Consider the following 24,964-nt stretch of genomic DNA (forward strand, 5'->3'; position numbering starts at 1 on the left):
TTGATTTACCTCACTTGCTAGAAGCAATTGTCAATTGTCACAAACTGCTTAGATGTAGAGAGGATAACTAATTTACAATTAAGTAAAACACAATGAAATTAAAATTAAACAAACCAAAAATATGATAAAATTGTAATGTAAATATTCATACACAAAACAATTGTATTGAGAAATAAAAAATATAAAAAATCATACAACAAAATTTAATCATATAAAAATAAAATGAGTAAATTAAAAAATACATTAAGGAAATATACGAAAGAGGTTCTCTAAAGTAAAGACAATTTCAATGTAAAAAAATTTATTCTGAAAACTTACAAATATTTTTTTATTTTTCTTAAACTACATTACATGAATTACGACATTCATTGTAGCGATACACCAGCTTCAATATACCCTCATCGTGGTGTTCTTCCGCCAGTCCATTTAACCATTAACAGCATTTTTAAGTTCATCGCCACATGAACTGCTTACCACTCAAAGATTCTTTCAATTTCCCAAACATATGGTAATCAAAAGGAGCTAAGTTCAGACTATACCGTAGGTGATTGTAAATTTTCCATCCAAATGTTCTCAGTAAATCACGTGTTGGATCCGCAACATGTGGATGTACATTATCACGCAGCAGGATGATGCTGTCGGTCAGATGCCCACATTGCCAATTTTGAATGGCGCACCATAACTTAACGTAGTTTTACAGTAAGCTTCTGCATTTATAGTCATTCTGCATGGCATGAGATCAATCAGCAATATGCCAAACCAATCCCAAAAGACTGTGGCCATCAGTTTGCGTCCTAATGGCTGTGGCTTACTTGACCTTTCTTGGTCTGGTTGGTGATTGGGGATGACGCCATTCCTTTGAGTGCAGCTTTTCTCTCTGGCGTGTAATACGAAATCTGTATGTTTCATCGCCAGAAGCAACTGAATTAAGGAACACATCACCTTTTTCTGTGAAGCGCATCAAAAATTCCAAAGCAGGTCCAGCTTGGATTTTTTTTGACGTTAATAAGTACTGCACCCAACGTTCAAACCTTCCTGAAGCCTAAATGGTCATGAACAATGCGACCGATAACAGCTCTTGAAACGTCAGAAAAAAGAAGGGCCTAGTCGGAAATCATTGAGCAATGATCTTTTCTGATTTCATCATCGATGCGTTTCAACAATTTCTCCGTGATTATCGAGGATCTCCACGAACGTTCAACATACACGTTAATTCTGTTATTTCTAAACCTTTCACACTACATTTTGATGGTTTAAAGAACGTAAGATTACACGTATTTCACAGTCGGTGGCAACACCGATTTTCCTCTTTATTTTATAAGGTAATAACACCCGTAATCAAAGATACTACAACGCGACAACTTACAGACAACAATGCAGTGTGTACACAATACTAGCGCGGTCATGAACGACACAGATTCGCCAACCTTAAGGAGAGAAATTTTTCAGTTGTCTTTACTTTAGAGATATCCCTCGTATATTTACAATGCATTAATACAGTAATTTTAAAATTGCTTACAATTTCTTTTTTTAAAAACCTTTCGGTTGTGCCCGTTGGTCAAGACACTGCAAGTTATCATTTTTATGGTTTTTAACAACAAATTCTTGATTTATTTATATGCTGCTGTTAAGAAAAACATTTATGCCTAACAGGATTTTTTTAATAATGTCACTCATATACCTTAGTGTGACCTTAAGAATACCTTTTTCAATAGGTGAAGTATACTTTAATGCAATAATTTCATTTACAAAGCTACTGAACCGCTTAAAATTTTACTGAACCGGCAAATTCTGAATAATAATTATTACTTGTTCTTTATCTATATTTGCGTATTGATATTTGAAGCATTTTCATCACTCCATATAACAAAAATATAATTTTAAGCAGGACCCCACATTTATTGACAAATACTCAAACATGTAGTAGTACTAATATTCAAACACATATTATTACGTGCAGTATGTTTCCAAGCCTCAAAATATATTAATTTGTTTTAATATTAAGCGTGCAGGAGGTCTTCAATGTATTTTATTCTAAAAAAAATTAAATAATACATTATCTGTTCCTCAGTTGTACAATCTTATGAGATGACACAATTTCAATTTTTCTTATCCCTAAGCAACATCTTTCTTTTTTTTTTGGTTTTTAGTACTAGGGAATTGTAGTTAAGAGGCAGGAGCAAATATGTGTAAAAAAGAATACTGTATTTACGACATTTTTAAGTAAGTCAATTCTCTGCCAAGACTTTTTTAAATCTTTATCAATTCTTCTTTTGAGTTTATTTTATTATCATCATTTTTAAAAATTACTTTCACAACAGGCTTCAAGCCCAATTATAGTTTGGCAAGGTACTGCATGTATCTAAACCTCCACTACAAAAATATTTTCATCTAATTTTATTTTTATCATGTTTAATTAAGTAGATTATGTGAATTATTATTAATTAAGAAATAAATATATTAGAAAATTAATTTTTTAAATAATTTATAAAACTAATTACAAGTAATTTAAATATTTAGAATTCAATGAACAATGTACAAGACATGATAAATCTAATGAACAATAAGAAAAACTTAAGAAATGGTAAAAGAAAAGCAATTATAAATAAAAAAAATAAATGTTTAAGTATATTTTTATTTATTCTCTGTGATGTCCAAAATCAGAGTGACTAAAAACATCAAACATCAGCTAGCCCTATAACATATTCTCAGTATTTTGAAACAGCACTAGAAAATAAGCTGACAATACAGTTGTAAGACTTTCCTGTCACGCAGCTTACACATGCGCACACACAAAATTAATTAAGCATGTCAGTACTACACTAGCGCTTCTTGTGGTGACAAGAGTACTATTGACGCAGTAGAACCACTTAGCCAGCAGTTTAAGCATTTTTTAAGGTGCGGTGCGATTTTGAAAATATTTCTTGGGAAATATTATTTTTTAATTGTTGACAATGTGTCTAAGAAAAATAAGACCTTAATTACATGAAATTTTGAGGTACTGAGAGTGACCTTGCTGTACCCAGCCTCATCTCTTGGTCTTTAAAAGTTGAAAATTTAGTGCCATCAATGCCCCATATACAAAGTAATCTGATCCAGTTTTGTCAAAGTCAGTCCAGTAGTCTGAATATATAAGGTGATTAGAGTGCGACATCTGACACACACACACACACAAACGTGCGCGCGTACATCTGGAAAATTTCTACCAAGTTTTTGGGTTCCTTAGGTGTCAAAACGTCAAGATTTGGTGAAAATCGCATATGCGATTTCATATTGGACCGATTACAATTCTTTTCCTCCTACAGCTGTAGCGCTTGATGGGAAAGTAAAAATGACTATAGTTTCTGAGAAATTCTCAAAAAAGAAGATATTTAATTTCTTAACTACAACTTATCTTAATAAATACATTAACTATAATTTCAGATATGACTGAAATACACCGAAATGACACTGAAATACACATTCAGACATGACTGTGATATACACCACTACTTTATAAATACCCTAGAACAAAGGCAATTTGTGAGAAAAAAGGTCAGATAAAATTTTATGTAATGAAAAAGCAACCATTCTGTTAATCACCCTGGTAGTAATATTGATTTGGCATTGGTCCATGCTAGCTCACAGTTATTGAATCTAGTTTTAACTAGAGTAAATCTTTTTTTTAAATACTAAAGTATAATCCTCAAAGGGAAACAACATACCAATCATGGTAGTTTTTCATTAAAAATCCGGATTTTATCGTGGCTCTTTTGTTTGGTTTTATAATTATATATATATTAATTTCATGGATGAGAAACCAGAGTGTGGTTTTTAGTTAAATAACACCAAAAATAATTTACCATTTACAGAGTCATCTGAACAATAATTTACTTTTATACAGATGGAAAAGCCATAAATGTAAGCTAAGTATAAAAATAATAACAAAGGAGTTATAAGAGGATACTACATAACTATAAAAATGTATCATTCACAATTAAGAAATAGTGTAAAAATACAAAAATTAAAAGTTATTAATTTAAGAATGTACACTTATTAATCCCACCCTTATTATTGGGGGGGGGGGGGGACACTGTAAAAAAACTACCATATAACTTAATGAAAACAATGTTGCAAAAATTGACTAAATTTCAGACTGAAGTCTCACTTTTTAAAAATTAGTCTATTTCAACCATACAGTCACCTAGAATACTGCCAATTCTGTATGCTAGTTTAAATTTCCACCACAATGCTGCGTAAAATAAACAATCAAAAAGAAAATGATAAACCAAAGTTATTATGATGGTGAAGTGGGAAAAAAATTCAGGATAATCCATGAATCAACCTGGTGAACACCAGCGTAAATAACAAAGGACAGATTTCCCGAGTGATTTACTAATTTGCATCGATTTCTATAGCAATACAATATGTTTAATGTGTTGAAACTTAATATTAGCAATAATCAACCACTCACTTTAGCACAGTTCTCAACTGATGTTATGCACAGCTTATAAAGATTCAAAACTGAATTGCATAATTTCCAAAGGTAAACTCTTTGTAAGGTTAGTTAAATGAATTACTTCTTATAATTGTACACGCTGTGACAAATTCAATCAGAGTATGACAAAACAAATAATTTCTTAATAATAAATCAACCACTTTCTGCCAACAATTAAATACAACTGTTTACTTTCATTAAACAATGCACTGAACAGAATGGCAAATGAAGCAGACATACAAATATAAATAATGTAATATACGAGTATATACATACTAAATATGGTAGCAATCATTAATACTAAATCTACAACGAATTAAGTATATTATATACATAACAGCATCACGGAAAATTAAAATTTAAGTTTAACTAAAATTTGTAAAGTACTGACTTTTTATGGAATGTAAAATATAAAAATAGGCCATTCCAAATATTTGTTAGAAATTTGATACTTTACATTGAAGGAAGTAATTTTTTATGCCTTCCTCTTTCTTCATATAAATTAATGTCTTAATGGGAAGTATTGTATTCGGTTCAATTTGGACACATGATGTTTTCACACCTAAGCAACCCAAAAAACCGGATGGAAATTTTCCGGATGTTCATTGAATGTGTGAGTGCGGTGTCACCCTCTAAATATCCAGAACTACTGGATGATTTTGACCAAACTCTGTCAGATTACTTCTAGATACTTTTCAGATATGAAAAGACAAACAAGAAAAATGACTTCTAGATACGTTCCATTGATGCCATTAAATTTTCAACTTAAAAGGTCAAGGGGGTGAGGCTGTACAGCAATGTCACCCTCAGTATCTTGACATTTCGCCTAATTAAGATCTTATTTTTCTTACACATTTGTTAACAATTAAAAAAGAACATTTGCAATTTTTTTTCAAAATTGCACCCCACCTCAAAAAATGATCTAAATAAACTTGCAGCTAAGTAGGTAAACTGCGTCAATAGTACCCCTGTCACCACAAGAGCGCTAGTGTAGCACTTATATACAGCTGTTTTAGCCATTTGCTATGTTGTGATGTCACAGGTGAGCGGTAGAATTAAATAAATGAATAACATTTAAAGTGGACGCTAGTACCTCCACACCCGCGCGAATGAAATACGGTATGCGTGCGTGCTTTAGTCACTGAATTAAATAAAAAAATATTATATCTAAATAAAACGATAAATACTTCAAATTATGCTTTGTTTGTGTGTGTGCCCGCGCACACATGCCCAGAAAATCAGAAAAGCCGCGTGATGGGAAAGTCCTACAACTAGATTTAAAACTGAATTCCTTAAAATATTTGCACATTGTAATTAGCAATTTATACCAAACATATTTTTAATAATAATAATAATAATAATAATAATAATAATAATGCTGTGATATTTCAAAACAATTTTTAACATATCTGAAACTACTGTATATTACAAAAATCAATCATTCAAGAAATAAGAGATTATTGTGTCAAACATATCATTAAAGTTATTTTAACACATTCCTATTTTCATTTAAGATATTTATTTAAATTTCTCAGACAAAAAAAAAACTTGCAAATATTTATAATTTTATTAAAAATAAAGTATGCAAATTTGAAAATATATTCAGTTATAAAAGAAAAAATTGGTTAAATAAGAAAGCTGAAAATATAAATTAATACAAACTGGCTGAAGTAGTAAATTAAAGAATTTCTAATACGTTAACTGGAGCACAAAGGAACTCATTTATAATCCTACAAAAGAGTACATTTTTAGATGAATTAACAAATACTGAAACATTCCATGAGAAAAAATATGAAAATTTTTAAATTAATGTGACTGAAATGTATTGATCAACAGCTAAATATTAGCCTAAAAATGCAAAAAAATTTTTTTATTTTTGTAAATTAAATTAAACCTTGTGACAAGTAATCTGAATATCTGTTCGTTTTTTTTCAAGGATTAATACAGGAGGTTGAGTTCACCCTATCTCACCTTGATGCCTACTACACTACATTAAATCAGGAGGTTATTGAAACAACATTCTTAACTCCGAGCAGCCAGAGTTCCTGTCCAAGCCATTTATTTGTTACAAAAAAGAAACTGCTTGTTAAATGAAAAGCCTCCAATCAATTATTCATGCTACATATACACACACACAAAATAAAAATACTAAAACAATTTTTTTTTTCCTGGAGTAACCTGAAAAACTAATAATAATCATTTAAAAGATTTTTCATATAGGATTATAATTTATCTGTCTGTCCTAAACCCCATGATGATTTCATTCCCTTTAGTACCTATTTGAGATAATAAGATATCCCTAGAACAGCCTTCATTAAATGATAAAAATTAAAAATATTTTTATATTTCAACACATTTTATTTTTAGGGACGACCTTAATGGTGAAAGAAATTCAGAGCTCCTTTCTCCACGTCTTCTAACTTCACTTAATTATTAATTTAAAAAAAATGTTATGCTCAACTAATTCTTTTCAACATTAATTACTTTCAAGTGAAAATTAAAATAAAACTAAAAAAAATAAATACACTACTACCAAAAATAATGGCAAGATGCGGTTGGAAAGCAATAAATATAACAGAACTAAATCTCTCCTTTATTTCAATTACGAGGGATATCTCTTTAGTAACGACCACTGAAAAATTTCAGTATGTTTGATTACGTGTAACTTATTACGTTATAAAAGGAATAGTAAAATCGATGTTGCCGCCGACTGTGAAATACGTGGAATCATACGTTTTTTAACCATCAAAACATTAAGCCAGCTGAAATTCATAGGTAGTTGGTTCTGTGTACGGTGATAATGTAATGAATGAAAGAAACGCCCGAAAATGGAGTGAAAGGTTTAGAAATGACAGAATTAACGTGCATGATGAAGAACGTTCGGGGAGGCCCTCGATAAACACCGAGAACTTGTTGAAACGCGTCGATGGTGAAATCAGAAAAGATCGTCGCTCAACGATTTCCGACCTGGCCCTCTTTTTCCTGATGTTTCAAGACCCTGTTTATCGGTCGTATTGCTCATGACCATTTACGCTCAGAAAGATTTGTGCACGTAGGGTGCCGCACGTCTTAACGGAACGTCATAAAAAAATCCGAAAGGGATCTGCTTTGGAATTTTTTACACAGAAAAAGGTGATGAGTTCCTTAATACAATTGTAACCGGCGGTGAAACATAGTTTTCGTATTACACGCCAGAGAGAAAACGCAGTCGAGTGAATGGCGTTATCCTCAGTCACCAACCAGACCAACAAAGGTCAAGCCACAGCCATACTGATGGTCACAGTCTTTTGGGCGATAATGCACGTCCACATGTTGCGGGTCCGACACGTGGTTTGCTGAGAACATTTGGAGGGGAAATTTACCCACCATATAGTCTAGACTTATCTTCTTCTGATTATCATTTGTTTGGTAAGTTTAAAGAATTTTTGAGTGGTAAGCAATTCGCGGGCGACGATTAACTTAAAAATGCTGTTAATCAGTGAATAAATGGAGTGGCGACAGAAGCATACGACGAGGGTATATTGAAGCTGGTGTACCGCACGATGAATGTCTTTAATTCATGTCGCGATTATATAGAGAAGTAGTATAGGGTATGTAGTTTAAGAGAAATAAAAAATATTTATATAGGGTATGTAGTTTAAGAGAAACAAAAAATATTTATAAGTTTTGAGATTGTTTTTTTATAATGAAACTGTCTTTACAGAGATAATCTCCCGAATAAGAGTATTTATGAGTAAAGTACAATTAACTTTATTCCAAAAAGTACATGGAATAATCTACTGCAGAGTTAAAAATTATTGTGAAACTATATATTTCACATATATACATACCTAAGAAGATGACTGAAGAACTGATTTCTTTTATTTGTTGGCATAGGCCTTGAAAGGCTTACAACAAAATCAAATAATATATTTAAATGTATTATATAAGATGTACAAAAATTCTTCTGAATGCGACGATATTAAAAAAAAACAAAAAAAAAGGTTCAAAACAAACTTTTATTTGTAATACACACAGGCGTTTGCAAATTTAAACAGATATCGTACGGTGTGTCAGGAAATAAAGAATTTCATTATTAAAGGATTACGGATTTCTTTATAAGGATGAACATTACGCAGTGAAATTCTGAGGAGGATACTCATGAGAATGTTTACCTCTGCAATAAATCGTTGGCATTGCAGTAAATTCGCGAATAGGTAACAGAATTTGAAACTCTTACTCAAAATTATTTGTAAACAAAGCCATGAAAAACACGACCTGCGCTCCTTCGACTTTAACATCATAAAAAAACTAACGACGAATGGATAACCTACGTTTAAAATTACAAGCTTTCCTTTTAAAATAACGTCTAAACGAAGATGTGAATCATACAAATTCAATGAAATCTGGCCTTAAAATCGTAATAGAAGTATGATGCAATCACCAAGAATATTTTAAAGAAAAATTTACATATACGAATGGAAACCCACACACTAAAATAAGTTTGTCTTACATTACATTTTATTTCGTCATAAAAATAAACAGCATGAAAACGGGAGAATTTTGGCTAAAATGTTTAATTCGATTATTTCATATAATTATATCAATAAATTATTTTCGTTAGTGACAAACGATGCTCAAATATTACACCATATTTCATAAAATCATTCAGACAATTAAAAAAAAATCGTATATAATCTTGTAACGTAATCACTGAAGCTCAGACACTTGAAATGTCGTTAATACCTTCCTTGTTGTAAATTTAATATATACATACAAACACTGCTAATCTATAAAAAGCAATTTACATACTTATTTCAGCAGGAGGGAAACAGAACGTTGCAAATGTCCCTTTTAAAACTTATTTGCAATTCACTTAACCCTGCTGTTCTGTTTGCATTTACTGTATTAACATATTGTTCGGGTCAATACGACCCATGTTTTTTTTTTGCGAAATTATTTGTATTGTGTATAAAAACAACGAACTTTCTGGTTGATATTATTTATTATATTACACAGTTCAGTAAGTAATAACACTTATCTATTTATGAAACCTATCACTTAAATTAGTTAATGAGATTAATGACGACAAATACGAGTACATTTACTTGAAGCCTGTTGTTCTAGATCTTACAAATTCCGAAGCACAATGTTTTACAGAGTTATTGATATTAAATAAAAATAAAATTAAAACAAAACGTAATGGATGAAAACATAATAAAATTAAAAATTGGTTATAATACGAAAATTTCACTTGAATTTATTCCTGCACATAAATATAATGCAAACTTACAAAAATATTTTTACTTACAGTTAAGACAATAGCAAGCCACATGTTTCTGGCATAAATTTTGCTACATTTAGAACAAATAATAATAATGCTCCATTTATTGTCATTTTTTTGTACAAAAACTTGCATCGTGAGCGTTTTCCCCGTCAGAACTTTCAAGAGGTAAGATTTTATTTTGTCCTTGCATTACTTTCACAATATTTAATAAATTAAACGTTCTAGGTGTATATTTATTTGATTTTATGTTCTGAGTAATAAGTGATTTTCCCAATTCTTGTAAATAAAATCTTCTTTTAGTAAGTGAATTTTAATTCCAGTTTGGATAGACTGATGTCCAAAGAATACGTGAATTGTACGCAGATATGCCAAGTATAGTATGTTGTAAAGATTTATCACTGACCACCGGTTAGTTTTGCGTTTTCAAGTGTATGTGGCTACCAGTTAGTCAAGCTTATCTACGTCACCTTTATTTAATAAGGTTATAACCTCAACTGATTTGTTGTTTTTTGTTCCTTCTCACACTTATCTCTAGCCCAGTATGTAAAGCACTCATAACTACGACACTTCTGTTCTTTTTTGAACATACTTAACTAATTTGTTATTTGCAGCGATATTATCTCCTATTTTTTCTTAAGATACCGGGCAGAGTTATTTTACGTCTAAGAGACTGGTGAATTGTAAGATGTAAAAAAATTATCTATTAACACTTTGACCTTTGAGGTCACTGGTGAAATGTAAATTTTGTTCCCTGATTATTCTAAATTTTGTTCCCTGATTATTCTCTGGCTGACCCCCAGGTTCTTTTCGGATATAAACCTGCAAATTCATTGCGTAAAGTATTACGAACACAATAATTCCATACCTTTATACCACATTTCGCAGGTTTGCTAGGAATATATTGTTTGAAAGGGCTACAGCCACGAAAACCCACTAATTACATTACATTACATTTTCATCAAACTAATATAATTACGGTAGACTTTCTACCCTTTTCTTTCTTTTTCTTGTTTTAGCCTCCGGTAACTACCGTTCAGATAATACTTCAAAGGATGAATGAGGATGATATGTATGAGTGTAAATGAAGTATATAGTCTTGTACAGTCGCAATTCGACCATTCCTGAGATGTGTGGTTAATTGAAACCCAACCACCAAAGAACACCGGTATCCACGATCTAGTATTCAAATCCATCTAAAAATAACTGGCTTTACTAGGACTTGAACGCTGTAACTCTCTACCCACTTTTTCCAGACTTCACGCACAGGATTTAAATTATCTGTATGCCTTCGTTCTTCACGTGTCCAAACGTAAAACTCGAGATACTGAACAAAACATTTCCACACGTCTCTTGACACGTCTTCACTGTCGGAAACTGCTATTTTTTTTTAACTCTGTTCCATTTGATTTGGCATAATCATATTGTACAGGATGGGAAACATAAAACCGAACCCATAATATAATTGAAACAGGTATCAAATACTATTAATGAAAGATTCACACAGAACTAGCGCGACTAGGAGATGTACATATTACTACTGATTTGCTGTCATCTGTCAGGTGGTTACGTGTCGGTGCAGTATTGCGAGTGCCTTATTCAATCCAGGAAAGGATAGCTACAGTTGAGCCCTATATTTGTTCTGGATAGTTTCAGAATGCCTGTATCCCAGCGAAGCATACACGATTTAGTTAAAAAATGGCGTACAACAGTTTCAGTTTGAAATGCAAAACGAAATAGGAAACCTTCCATTAAAGACTCCAAAGGCCAATATTGAAAGGAGAATTACTGCCATTCCAAAAACATTACTACGTAAGTTATCCCAACAATCTGGTGTTAAATACATATATTGTCGTAAACTTCTTCACGAATTAAAATTGAAACCATACCGCGTTACAACTGTGTAACAACTGAAGGACCCGATGTCGTATTTCACGTCAGACGAGGCATGGTTTCATTTACCCGGCCATGTTAATTCGCAGAACACCAGGTATTGAATGACGAAGAATCATCACTAGATATTTGAGCGTCCACTTCACGATGAGAAAATTGGTGTGCCGTTCCCGTATAGTGGATCAATATTTTTTTGATCGAATTGTCAATACACAAGTTCCTCACAATTGCGTTAGACGACCCTCAATATGATCAGTCGAACACAAAAGTGCACCGATACCCAGGGTGGTAAATAAATGCAACATTTAAATCACGTTTTATGTTTTTCTTATTTAATTTATTCGTATCATTCATAAAATTTCACTCCAACATAACCTACAGATTCTGCAGCGGTTACGTTACGGGTTTGATTTTAAGTTGCTCACCCCCTGTACTATATAAAACAAAGATATCAGACTAATTATACTGAATTGTTTGCATCTGTATTTATAGTACCGCGTCTGTTATGTTGGAAGTGACTGTTCAGAGGTGACAAAAAATTTGTTCATCATTTAAATTCAAAATCATTCATTTCATTTGAATAGCGTTTCATAATTGATGATGCAAGTTTAGACTTGTCAAACTTCCAAACAAGGACATTATACTGCGCGCGCGCACACACACAACACACACCAATCAATCAACCACATATCTCCAACTCAACTCACACTGTGGGGTAATACACACTCCACTGTGGGGTAATACTATGTAATAAATAATAACGCATCAGATCATAATGACCCGAACAGAACAGCAGGGTTAGGAGGATGATAATTCACTCTTGAGTGCGTACTAATAATTAATGTACAAGGAAGTATACAGATTACACAATGAGAAATTAAAATATAAATTTGATACGCTGAAAAAGTAATGTACAGCTAATAAGCGTAAACTTTTAAATTGAAATAAATAGAAGCACATCGGTTCAGAGTAAAGTTTGTAATCTGAAAACAATATAATATAAACCTATACATTGCATGCCTCTAATTAAGCTATTAACAAAAAAAGAAAAAAAAAACACTGCTACTTGCCTACAACCCCTATGATACTGTTATCCATAATCTGTGGAGTTTTGGAGCCGTGCTCACAAAAAAGAAAAGGTTCAAATTAACCCAAAACAATTAAAACCTCAGAAATGTTTTGGACACCAACCCCTTTTCTTCACATCAAATCAATTAGGCTACAAACATGATGTTTTGAGACCACTAGGAAACCAGCTTGCAAAAATCTAATTTGAGCTTTTTAACATGTCGCCCTTCAAATTACAACATGAAAACCTTGAAAACGTACACAAAACCCGTTTTTCTGCCTCTAACTCCAGTGAATCAATCCGCTTGAAAATCAACATGGTTCTATTTCTACCGGGTCTAAATTATCCTACCAAGTTTCATGAAAACCGGTTAAAAATTGCGCCCAATAGAAAAAAAAAACGAAAATGTATCCAAAAACACCCTTTTTTAGTTATAAATCCGGTTCCTGTGAACCGATTCGCTAAAACGTAAATAGAACTCTACTTCCAATAGGTTTACAATTTATTTTAGGTTTAAAATTTTTCATCCCATCACGAGATCCGTTCAGATTTGCGTCCGGTAGGACGGATGAAAAAAATCTTATACACAATATAAACATTGCAGAATCGTGTTCAGGAGACTCCAAGACATAACAATAAGTTGGTGCTCCCCTCCCAACACCTTGGAAAATCTGATCGAGCACAGTAGCGATTTCTACAAATTCTTTGGAAATCCGCTGAAAGTGCACCTTTTGTAACGTCTTGGGTCGAACAACGTAGCATAATTGACAATTAATAAAAATAATATACGATCGTGAACAAAAGAATTCTAGGAATAAAAGAAATAAAAATAATTCGGTGGAAAAAAACAATGTTAACGCATGTTTTGTCCATATGTTCCATGTTCCATCACAGTTTAGAACTGGGTAAGTAATCATTATAACATAGGTAATAATCATGATGCTGATGTCATTCTTGCATCATATTTTCACGCAAAATTCTAGAAAAAGAATGTAATTTACATTACGTAGTATATATTTATATTTTGTACGTTAACAAAAAGTAAAAATGAATTTGAAAAAAAAACATTTTTAATTTGTTTTTTTTACGTATGATTGGTAAGCTTAAGTACCCGTAATAAAAATAATCTTCCATTCACGCTCAGTATTTTTACATAGTTCCTTTAAGTTTCATTTTTATTTCGACTTTCTTACAACAGCGACAAGATTTTTTTTGGAGTACCACCAAGAATTTAAATAAAATTAAATGATTAATAATACTAAGAAGTACGAAATAATTACAATTTTCAAAACAAAGTTTTAGAGTCTGAGTGAAACAAAGTGATAATAAGTGATAAAGCAGTTTAGATCCGGATTTGGTGCAAGGTGAAAAGATAAAGATGCTACGATTTGTTGATTATATAGTAACTCTTACAAACCGTAAAAAAGATTTATAAAAAACAATGAACGGTATGAAGTCCTACGCAAGAACTACCGCATGAAAATAAACTAGAACAAAACGAAAGTAATGAAATGTATACATCGAAATAACAGTATAGACCACTTAATGTAAAAATAGGAAGGGAAAAGATTACGGAGATATAAGAATTTTGTTATTTGGGAAGTAGAAATACTAAAGATGGACGAAGTAGTAGCGATATAAAATACCGAATAGCACAGGCGAAACGAGCTTTAGTCAGAAATATAATTTTCTTACGTCAAAAATTAATTTAAACGTCAGGAAAACTTTTACTTTTAAAAGAATATTTTTTAAGTGCAGTTTTATATGGAAGTGAAACTTGGACAAGTACTCGGAGTACCTGAGAGAAGAAAAGATTAGAAGATTTTTAAATGTGGTGCTATAGGAGAATGTTAAAAATCAAATAGGTAGATAAAGTGATAAATGAAAAGGTGTTGCGGCAAATTGATGAAGAAAGGAGGCGTTTCGAAAAATATAATTAAAAGAAGAGATAGACTTATAAGCCAGTATTAAGGCAACCTGGAATAGTCCCTTGATATTGGAGGGACATGTAGATGGGAAAAACTGTGCAGGCAGGCAAAGTTTGGAATATGTAAAGCAAATTGTTAGGGATGTAGGACGTAGGGGGTTATCGAAATGAAACGACTTGCACTAGATAGGGAATCTTGGAGAGCTGCATCAAACCAGTCAAATGACTTAAGACAAAAAAAGTAAGATTGGTGGAGGCTAGATTTTAATTTGGCGGAGATTTCAAAATGTTGAAAATTAAAAGTAATAAATTGTAAAAAAAGGAATAATTCCTTTTTTACTGTATTCTACAGAATTAATTTTTTAATTATTAAAGCTTATTTTACATTAACAGTATTTACTGGAATCAATGTTTAAATGAATGGTAACCACAGAAAGGTGTGCACATTATTTTGTTTCTTTACGATATCTCTCAAGGTTTTTTTTTATAATTAATACCGCATTATAAAGCATTTCAAGTATAAGCACGAGAGAGTAATGATTTCATTATTAGAGCTAGACCCTGTAGGAACATATTTTTTTTTTAAAGTCACTCGTAGGACTGAATATTACTAGCATTCAGAAGGCTTGATGTGCTGGTATCAGTATATTAGGGGGTCAATTTATTAGTTTATAACAACTTCAGCAATATAGAGACGATCATTAGTTTGCAAAGTTACAAATCTGAATTTTTCAAAAAATGATTAAATGCGATTTTTATAAAACTTTAACATATTTTATCAATTTAAAACTTTAACAACTGAATTTATCAAATTTATAATGTATAATATATGTTTAGCACCTGCAGGAACTTTACACTAAAATATTGAAAATCTTTGTTTATACAACTTTAAATTATACTGCCATTTTAATATACTGATCTTAGAGCTTAGATATTAATACAGTATTTAAAAAAGCTTCTACAATGATTATATACATTCATTTAAACACAAAACACAAGAATTTTCTATGAAGTACACCTATTTCATTATTTCTGGATCTTTTCTGTTTTTCCCCCCCAAAATGTTTTTTTTTTTTTTTTTTTTTTTTTTTTTTTTTTTACGTTCGTATTATTAATTGCTGATGTTATAATTATATGGTATTTGAAGGTATTTGCAGAAAAATTATGAATCTATAACCTAACCTACACTCGCTAGACATTTTTATTTAAAAATGAGCAATTAGTAATACGTTAAGTAAAATAAATCATTTTGGGAGAAAAACAGAGAAGACCCTTACATGTTTTTATATTGCACACTTTAAAGAAAAAAATCTGATGTGGACACCACATGACTTCCTTGTACGCCTCTTAAATTACAAATGCACACTTTTTTAAAATGAAAAGTACATAAAATTTTATTTCATTAACTTCTGATATTTTTTCATATATATTTTTTATTGTTATTATTGAATTATTATTTATTGTATGTTTTTTTTACAATCACAAAAAAGTTCCGCTATAGACTAAAAAAACTACTGGATATACGCGCGAGGAACAAGTGACAACGGGAAAAATCGAAAAAGGTAAAAGGAAAGAAGGTAAATCGGGAAGGGAGAAAATGGAAAAAATAAAAAACGGGAAGGGAAGTGGAAAAAATAAAAGAAAATAGGGGACGGAAATGGAAAGGGGAAAGTTTAATTTATGAAGTTCCGTAATATTCATTTTGTTTAAGTTTTATCAAACTTTCAATTGTGTTCATTTAATATATATACTCAAATCTAGTAATGGCGAAGCATTCCCGGGTCTGCTAGTAAATCGATATATTCTTAAAATAAAAAAAAAATGTCGGAACCGAACCGATGTGCCTTCCCCTTGTAAGATCCAAATATTTTTCATTAATTAAAAAAATGTTATTTGGCTATAACTCTGGAATCAATTATGATAAAATAATTGAAAATTACTCTAAGTCCAAAATCCAATTTTTTGGATTTTGGGCTTTTTTGAACACCTTTGGTCTAGTTGATTGCACAGCTAGATGTTATAAGAGTCCTAAATCCAAAATGTCAACATCCTACGGCTAATCGTTTTTTTTAGTTATGCGAGATAAATACGTACATACGTCACGCCGAAACTAGTCAAAATGGATTCAGAAATGGACAAAATGGATATTTTCGTTGAAATCTGAAAACCGAAATTTTTCGCGATCACAATACTTCCTTTACTTCGTACAAGGAAGTAAATATATATAAAAATGAATTAAAAAAAGACAACTATCCCATATTCCCCTCACGGATACATTTAAGATAATTAAAAAAAAAATACATTTGAATCTTTATTAGTTCGATTAATTCCAATTAAAAGTTTGAAAACAAACCGCAATTTGATAGATTAGTAGGTATTTCGCTGTAGCTTAACGACCGAATAGCTTTTATCTATAAAAAGCGTTAATGTGCACTATTAAAAATACTTCTGAATGTATAATATAAAAGGGAATCGTACGACTTTAAGCAAATTCAACATGCTGAAAATAACACATAATTAAATAAATTATAAATAATTGTTTATCGGTAATATAAAGGCAAAAGAAAGAAAAATGCCAAGGCTATATGTTAAAAGCCGCTAAGAATAAGGTACAATTAAAGAACGATTATAAATTTTAAAAAAAGCAAACGATCAAGCGCGTTTCATCAATTCCAATACTAAAAGTAATCGACGATGAAAACGTCGTGTCGGACGTTCCACACGTGGTTTCGAATGTGTACTGTTCTTATTCCTTCCCCTTTTTCATGGCTACAGCAATGTTTTAACGTTACTGGACAGATGTGATGACACATTTTGGCTGTACTCCGTAACCGAGGAGTGAATATTACAAGCGTTTCTATTAATAACTTATTCAAAATGAATATTATTGATAAATTCAATGCAACTACGCGTTCTTAAGGCACCACAGTCGGGAGTCGACTAAATACAGAGCATCGACCATTTAATATAACAAAAATCAACCCAATTTATTTAGTAAATAATCACAAGAAAATCACAAACACAATAAAATGTTATGTTTGCTGATTTATAATAAATAGTTTCATGCAACCAAACATCTTGGCTGACCTATTAATACAACTGATTTAACCTACGTACAATTTTATTTTATTACTGTTTTTTTTCCCCCAGTAGAAATATGAAGCACTCTTTTTGACATACCTTCCATGTTACCGTGCAAAATATTTTCTAAAAATATTCTTTATTGACTACCTGAACTAATCTTTTCTTATAATCCTAGTAGATTTAAGGGGTTTCAGACTAACCGTTTCCATTTACCATCCAAGTAAAAACATATTAAAAAGATAATTTTTTGAATTTTTAAATTTAACAATGGTTATTTTTAAAATGTAAAACACTGGTTTTATATAAAACAATCCAATATATTTTTTGATAATCCCCTTTCAGTCCTGATCTGAACAAAACACTGGTATATTCGTTTTTTATAACTTAAAAAATACAACGTATCATTGTTACGTTGTAAGTAAATAGAAATAACCACGATAACAATCATCAAAAAATAAACAAAAAGAATGCTTGTTTTTGACAGTATTAAAACAAACAACTAGGTTAAGAAATAATGAGGGCTGTTAGTATTCATAAAAAAATATAAACAAGTCGTTAAAATTTACGAATCATTAACAAAATATTCACTACAAAGTTGCGTTAATGTTACAAATCACTCTAACAACTATATTAGGCACGGTTTAAAAGTTAAGACCAATGAGTTCTCTAATTAGCGATTGGCAACCCACATCGGATTGGTCTAGTGGTAAACCCATCTTTGCAAATCAACTGATTTCAAAGTCTAAGAGTTCCAACGTAAAGGCATTCCCCTAGTAAAGGTATGCGCAGTAACTTTAAGTGGTCTGTTGGATACGTAACTGCCACACTGCCGTCAGTTCATTGTTTTTTTGGCTTTGCGAGACGGTATGTTAAAATAAGTGCGGTAATAACAAATCCAGTTACTTGTAAAATTCGATCAGTGATTAGATAAAAAAAAATCTAATCAAGAGGACATAATGTTGCTGAAATTCACCGTCAATTGTGTGAAACTAATAGACCTACCGTCGCAATGAATTAAGGAAAAGTAAGATAATGGTGTCGTAAGTTTAAGGAAGACCGTTTAGATGTTCACAACGAACAGAGAAGTGGCAGCCTATAGTAACTGGACTAACGATTTCGTTGAACGTGTGAATGCAAAAGTTAGAGAAAGTAGTCCGCTTTACTATTAGCAATATTTCTCTAGAATTTCTATGAGTTTCAAAGACAACATTGTTGAGAATCTTGAATGACACTCTAGGCTATTGTAAACTAACCTCCGAGACCACAGTTAGGTATTGTTTTAGAGCAGAGGTTCCCAAACTTATTTTTCTCATAGACCACTTTCAAAAGTTCGCTGGTTCCGGTGGACCCCTTGCAGTTACATTTCTACCATATTTCCAGCCGACGGAAAATGTGAAGATTAGATCTAACTATGAAAATTTGCGTTACGGCTGAGTTCGACGAACTAACAGCTTCCGAAAAAAAGTGAGAATTGATTAGTTAATTTTTGATCGACTGTGCTGTGAGTGGATGTCAAAAAAGTAAAGTGGCCGATCAAAAAAAATGCTTCCATCCAACTTTACATTTTTGACATCTTCTCACAGCACAAGAAAGCAATCAATTCTCACTTATTTTATTTAGAAAACGTCCCATTCAGAGTGGTAAAAAGCAAAAGAAAAATAGTATATTTTTTTGTGTTGCATTTATTCAAATATGTAATCATTACGCTATTACTTATTATTGTTATCATACTGCAATGTAATACAATAAAATTGTAATAATATAATTAAAATTAAACATTAATAACGTAATGTAACTTCTACAATGACAATCACAAAGTAGTTACAATTTTAATGGGAGGGATGTACTTGCTGGATTGACAGCAAATTATCAATATTTGGCTTCAGTTTTGTTAGGAATAAGCGCAAATCTCCCCGTTCTGTGATATTGAATCTGCTACTTTTTTTTGATAAAAGGTTTGTAACGATACTAAAACGTTTTTCGACAAGATATGAGGAGGGAAACCGCTATCAAACAAGCGTTGCGGACGGCGGCGGCGGCGCTTTGCAAGTCTCGACACGTTCGTTGTACTGAATATGGAATATGCAAGTTTTTACAAGTAACAGTCGCTGAGCTTCTCAAAACATTATCTGCCCAGATTGATACGCAAAGTCAAGCCAAAATTTTAGTTCTTCACTATCGAAATCAGATGAATTTTTGTGGACCCCCGTTTACGAATTGTGAACCCCATTTTTTTGTCACGCCAACGTAGACCCCCGTCGAGTCTCCCGTGGACCCCGGGGGGTCCACCTGGACCACTTTGGGAATCAATGCTTTAGAGGATGAGATGAATGGCAATTTTTGTAACGTGTGAAAATGCCGTGTCTGACCGGGTTCGAACCCGGGACCTCCGGATGTGAAGTTTTTAGGCTATCGTAAACTGTGTGCACGATGAATGCCAAAAATGTTGACAAATGTTCACAGAATAACATCAGCACCTGCTTTTCTCGACCGCTTTAACCACAAGGAGACGAATGTTTTTCTATATAGTCACGTGACAAAACTTGGATTCGTACGTCAATTCTGAGACGAAATAATCCGTGCAGTGGTGTCATTCCGGTTCACCTAAACCGGAAAAATTCAAACATCTAAGTCTCGAAGGAAAATCATGGAAACTGTAATCTGGGACCTCAAAAGGGTATTATATGGAATCTGGAACATCCAACATATCAGAAGTCTACTGTCAAACACTTTCTCAACTGCATCGTACCATTCAAACCCGAGACGGGAATGCTGAGATCAGGAATTGTTCTTCACGATAACCCACATCGCACACGACAACATAATCATCCCCCTTACAGTCCTTATCTCACGTCCAGTGACTACCATTCTCGCGTCCAGTGGCTTGCAACGATTCGAGGAAAGTGAAGAGTAGAAAATTTTGGTGCAAAAGTGGCGACAATTCCAAGCTGCAGAATTTTACGCAACGAGTTTAAAGAGGCTTGTTTCACAATGTCAAAAAACTGAAACGAAATTGTGATTATGAATACATATAATCAATATGTACGTATTTGGAAACATTAATAAATGTTTAATTTTTTTCAACCGTTCTCATTTTGTTACCGATCGGCCCTTACTTTTGAACCGTATCTTGATTACTTTTTTTACAAATTGGTTTAAAACATTAATAACTCGTTTCATAATATCAACTGAACAACAAAGGGGATGTTCTATTTTTCACAAATAACTTTTTCCTAACCCTTTATTAAATTTTTTTATATAAACAAAATGAAAACAAAAAAAACGTTTTTTGTTACTTTTGAACTTACATAGACATGATATCCGTTTGAAAAGCGGAAACACAATACTGAAAAAAAAAATGCCCCCATTAAGTAACGTTTTTCTTAGTCTAACTCATTCTTAACATTTTTGGACCAACGATTTTCCAGTTATCAGCTACTTTTCAAATTACCAGAAAAAAACTTGGTATGGCAATCAATTTCGTAAATATATAAAGATTTGGGAAAGTCTTAGGAGGGAGTGGAAATGAGAACTGTAGATAACCAGCACACGTTAACTTTAAATTACAAGGAAAATCTATGCTCCATAGATGAAACAAGAATATAGTTATTGCGAGTAGGTTAGATTCATCGGGTTGACTAAAGATCCTACCCCATTCGTGATATGGATAGATTTTCTTTCTTAAGAAACGTTATTCATAGTTTTGACAGGTTTTTTTCTCTGGTAAGAAATGAGAAATGTTGTACCCAGATGAAAAAACAGTGATTTAAACAAATTAAATCTAATATGTACAATATGTTAAAACAGATTCATTCCTTGATGTACGCACTTTGAAAATATTACATGAAACAATACGTTTTTAATAATATTACTAAGTAAAATAAAACACTGAATTAGATTTAAAAAAGGTAGTCTCAAAAAATAATTTTATGGTGTTTAATTTTATGCCTTTGGAAGAATTATAAATGAAAGATATAAATACTACCAGCGATAAGATGGAATAGTAAACACCGACAACGAAAAACCTGACATACACTTATCTTTAACTATCCCAATATGACGATTCTTTGTACATTATTAATTTTCCATCCTTTGCCACCATTTATGAAAAAACTGTGACCTAAATCAATTTTTTTAATTTTATTTTAAGAATAACTTGCTAACTTGATAATTATAAAATTAGATAAAGGTTATGCACCAACTGAAATAGTGGTTTTTAACTTCCGTAAAAAAAAAGGCTAAAATTATATATATAGAGTTTGCACTCGTTTAATGGTTGTATCACATCCCGTACCTTAAAAACTACTAAGCAAACACAAAATATAATGTATTCGAATGAATGGATTTATATTTTTAAACAAAATTGTGGATAAATATATTAAACATCGTAAAACAATAGTTACATAAAAAGAAAAAAACTTCGGTTGGCTCAAACAGAAAAATTTGAAAACTCATTAATTACGCGCCGATAATATATAAATAGATTAATAGAAAGTAGGGATGGAAAAGATATGAGAAATTCTGCGCTTAGTTTCATAACCTAAATAAAGCACTCAATGTGTAATACACGACCTTTATAAATATATCAAATCCCGATAACAAAAGTTTATCTTTAAACGACATATGTTATTTTTCGTTATACCATAACTCTTTAATAATTGTAAATTTATATACGTCATAATAAACTAAACATAAAATACGCTAAATGGAATACACTAAAAGATGTATGGTTAATATCTATACTAACAAAGTTATAGTAACAGTAAAAGCTATCCAAAACAAGTCCAGTAAAAAAGTAACCCAGTTACAGCAGACTGTTTAATACGCAGTTACAAACAGCACTAAGATATTTAAAGTCAACACAATTTTAATTCTACTTTTACGAACATAAATAGTAACAACCTTTTAACTATCTAATATATTAATTTTAATTAATTTGAATTACGCTTATTACTTGGATACATTAATGTAATTCTAACTATTATAGAAGTATTAATATAATGTAATTAATTTCTAACATAAACTTTTAAAAATTAATAAATTAACATTTAAAAAACGCACTGAAATATAAAACTATCAAATTCTTTAAATTTCTCTTTTTTTAGGTCAGCGCCAAACTAAAAATCTACAACCAACATACTTTAACTCTTAATTCGGTGCCTACTAGGTTTTATTTGTTTATTTCTTCATTTGTAAAAAAAGCAAATATCGATATTACTGCGCATCTCCATAAAAATAAAAACAATTACCAAAGACGAGCTAAGGCGCTCTAGAATTCAGGTAAAGTATTATTTCAAGTTTTCCAATTTATTTTCTTATAAGTTCCGCGAGAAAAAAAAATTATAATTCAAAATAACTATTACAGTGTATGAATACAAATAAAAATATTATGTAATAACAACCTTTAAATCGAAACGATTAAATATGTAACCACGAAGTCTTTTTTTTAATCATCTAAAGATGTTATCTGGAAATAACTTACATATGGGACCACTGGAAGAAAAATTTAAACTTTAAATAAAATTAAATTAAATTTTTATTATTTTTTGTTAAGGGTTATTTTGATTCTTTTATGCAACATATTAAAATATTAAAAATAAAGGTTACTATTATTAAAGAAAAGGTAATATAAACTAAATGAATTAGATCCGAATCCAGATACCAAAATTATTTTCAAACATTTCATTCATAAAAAATTATTTAATTACAGAATTCTTACCTTCGTTCATTTAGAATACAAAAATTAAGTTTGATATTAACTTAATGACAAACAAACATACAAAAATATAATGAAAGAATGCTAAGGTAGAATGTATTAGAGTAACCATTAAATAAATACCTAAAACAAAAATTATTAAAAAAAGGGAGAGAAGTAAATAATATCTGCAGCACAGCAGGAAAACACGACGACATTCAAAAAATGTTAAAAGTCTGCAATCTTCCGGCAACATTTTAAAGTTTTCATTATATTCGGCTAAAACGAATCTTTAAAATTACAAAGTATTAAATAAACTGAAAATAAATTGTCATGTTTTGCTAAAAAAGAAGACTTTTATTACGAATAATGCCTAACAACGTTAACAAAAAAAACTGGCTTCTTTAGACAGAAAAAAATAACAAGTAATTACAAACAAGGGATAAAATTAACAAAAAAAAGTGTCTCTTTTCTACAGTCAAACATTCACCAATTAATCTTTTTTTCAGAATTGAATATATATATATATATAATTTTACAGTTTTCATACAAATAGAAGTGATCTAAATTTATCCACAGCTATTTTTACTGCTTACGCAACAAAATTTAATAATATCAGAATACGAAATTAACAAAATTTAAAAGCAAAGTAATTATTTTATATTTTATTACTAATTTGTTCTTTAGCAGTTAAATCCAGTTCAAGAAGTAAAATCCACTGAGCAGCACAAGCAAATATGTTTATGTACTGAAAAAATATATATATAAACGACGAAGTGAAAAATTAATAAATCTAATTACGAGACTTGAACAAGTAAAGCAATAAATATGCTTAACTAATGAAAACACTTAACATATAGTCCTCTGTTAAGTTGCGTCCATATTTTCATCATATCATTTATGATCATCCAGACGCAAAGGAATTATAATGATATGGACACATATAACAAACTATATCTCATTACTTGCAACATCAAGATCACTCTCATATTAGGTAAGCTAGAAGTCAATCGTTACGAAAACGGAAAGACTTTGAATCTCTTCAAAATCTATAACATACAATAACGACCTATCACATCCCGGATTTTCATTTCTTAAAACCTAAAATAATAACTATCAAATTAAACCCTCTACAATACAATTTCCAAACGTTTTTCTTGCTTGTGACAGCACATATATAAATAATAATTTTTCAATGTTCAGGTATCAATTAAACGTTTCAGTTATAAACAAGAGAATTTACTTTAATTCTCTTTACATTTAAAAAATGTTAAAACAAAAATAATGGAATTAAACATAAATTACAATAGAATTAAAACAAATAAAATCAGCATTTATACAATATTACACAAGGATAATTAATGATTATATATTTAAAACGACCTGGATATGTCATGCTAATACGAAGTCAAAGTCGACTACATATAAATTCAACCTTTCTAAATTACTTTTACCTACGGCATATTTATGAAATTAGGACAACAAATAAGTTAATAGTTTAATAATAGAATTATATGATTAAAACGCCAATTAAAGGAATTTTTATATCTTTTAAC

The 24,964-nt window shown here is 31.0% G+C and overlaps 1 protein-coding gene across 7 annotated transcripts in view; it reads right to left on the minus strand.

Annotated features, from left to right (window-relative positions):
* Rtnl1 (reticulon) overlaps positions 1-24,964 on the minus strand; it is a 296,105-nt gene that overhangs the window by 46,211 nt on the left and 224,930 nt on the right. Inside the window, exon 1 of one of the 7 annotated variants that reach the window (XM_075369933.1) lies at positions 4,454-4,571. The exons of the other annotated variants lie outside the window; for them this stretch is intronic. Within the exon in view, the coding sequence (XP_075226048.1) occupies position 4,454 (1 nt within the window). The 5' untranslated portion in view covers positions 4,455-4,571. Of the gene's footprint in view, positions 1-4,453; positions 4,572-24,964 lie in introns of those variants that run through there. 7 annotated transcript variants of the gene reach the window in all.

This window comes from Lycorma delicatula, chromosome 6 (assembly GCF_047948215.1).
Source record: "Lycorma delicatula isolate Av1 chromosome 6, ASM4794821v1, whole genome shotgun sequence".
Classification (NCBI taxonomy): Eukaryota; Metazoa; Arthropoda; class Insecta; order Hemiptera; family Fulgoridae; genus Lycorma; species Lycorma delicatula.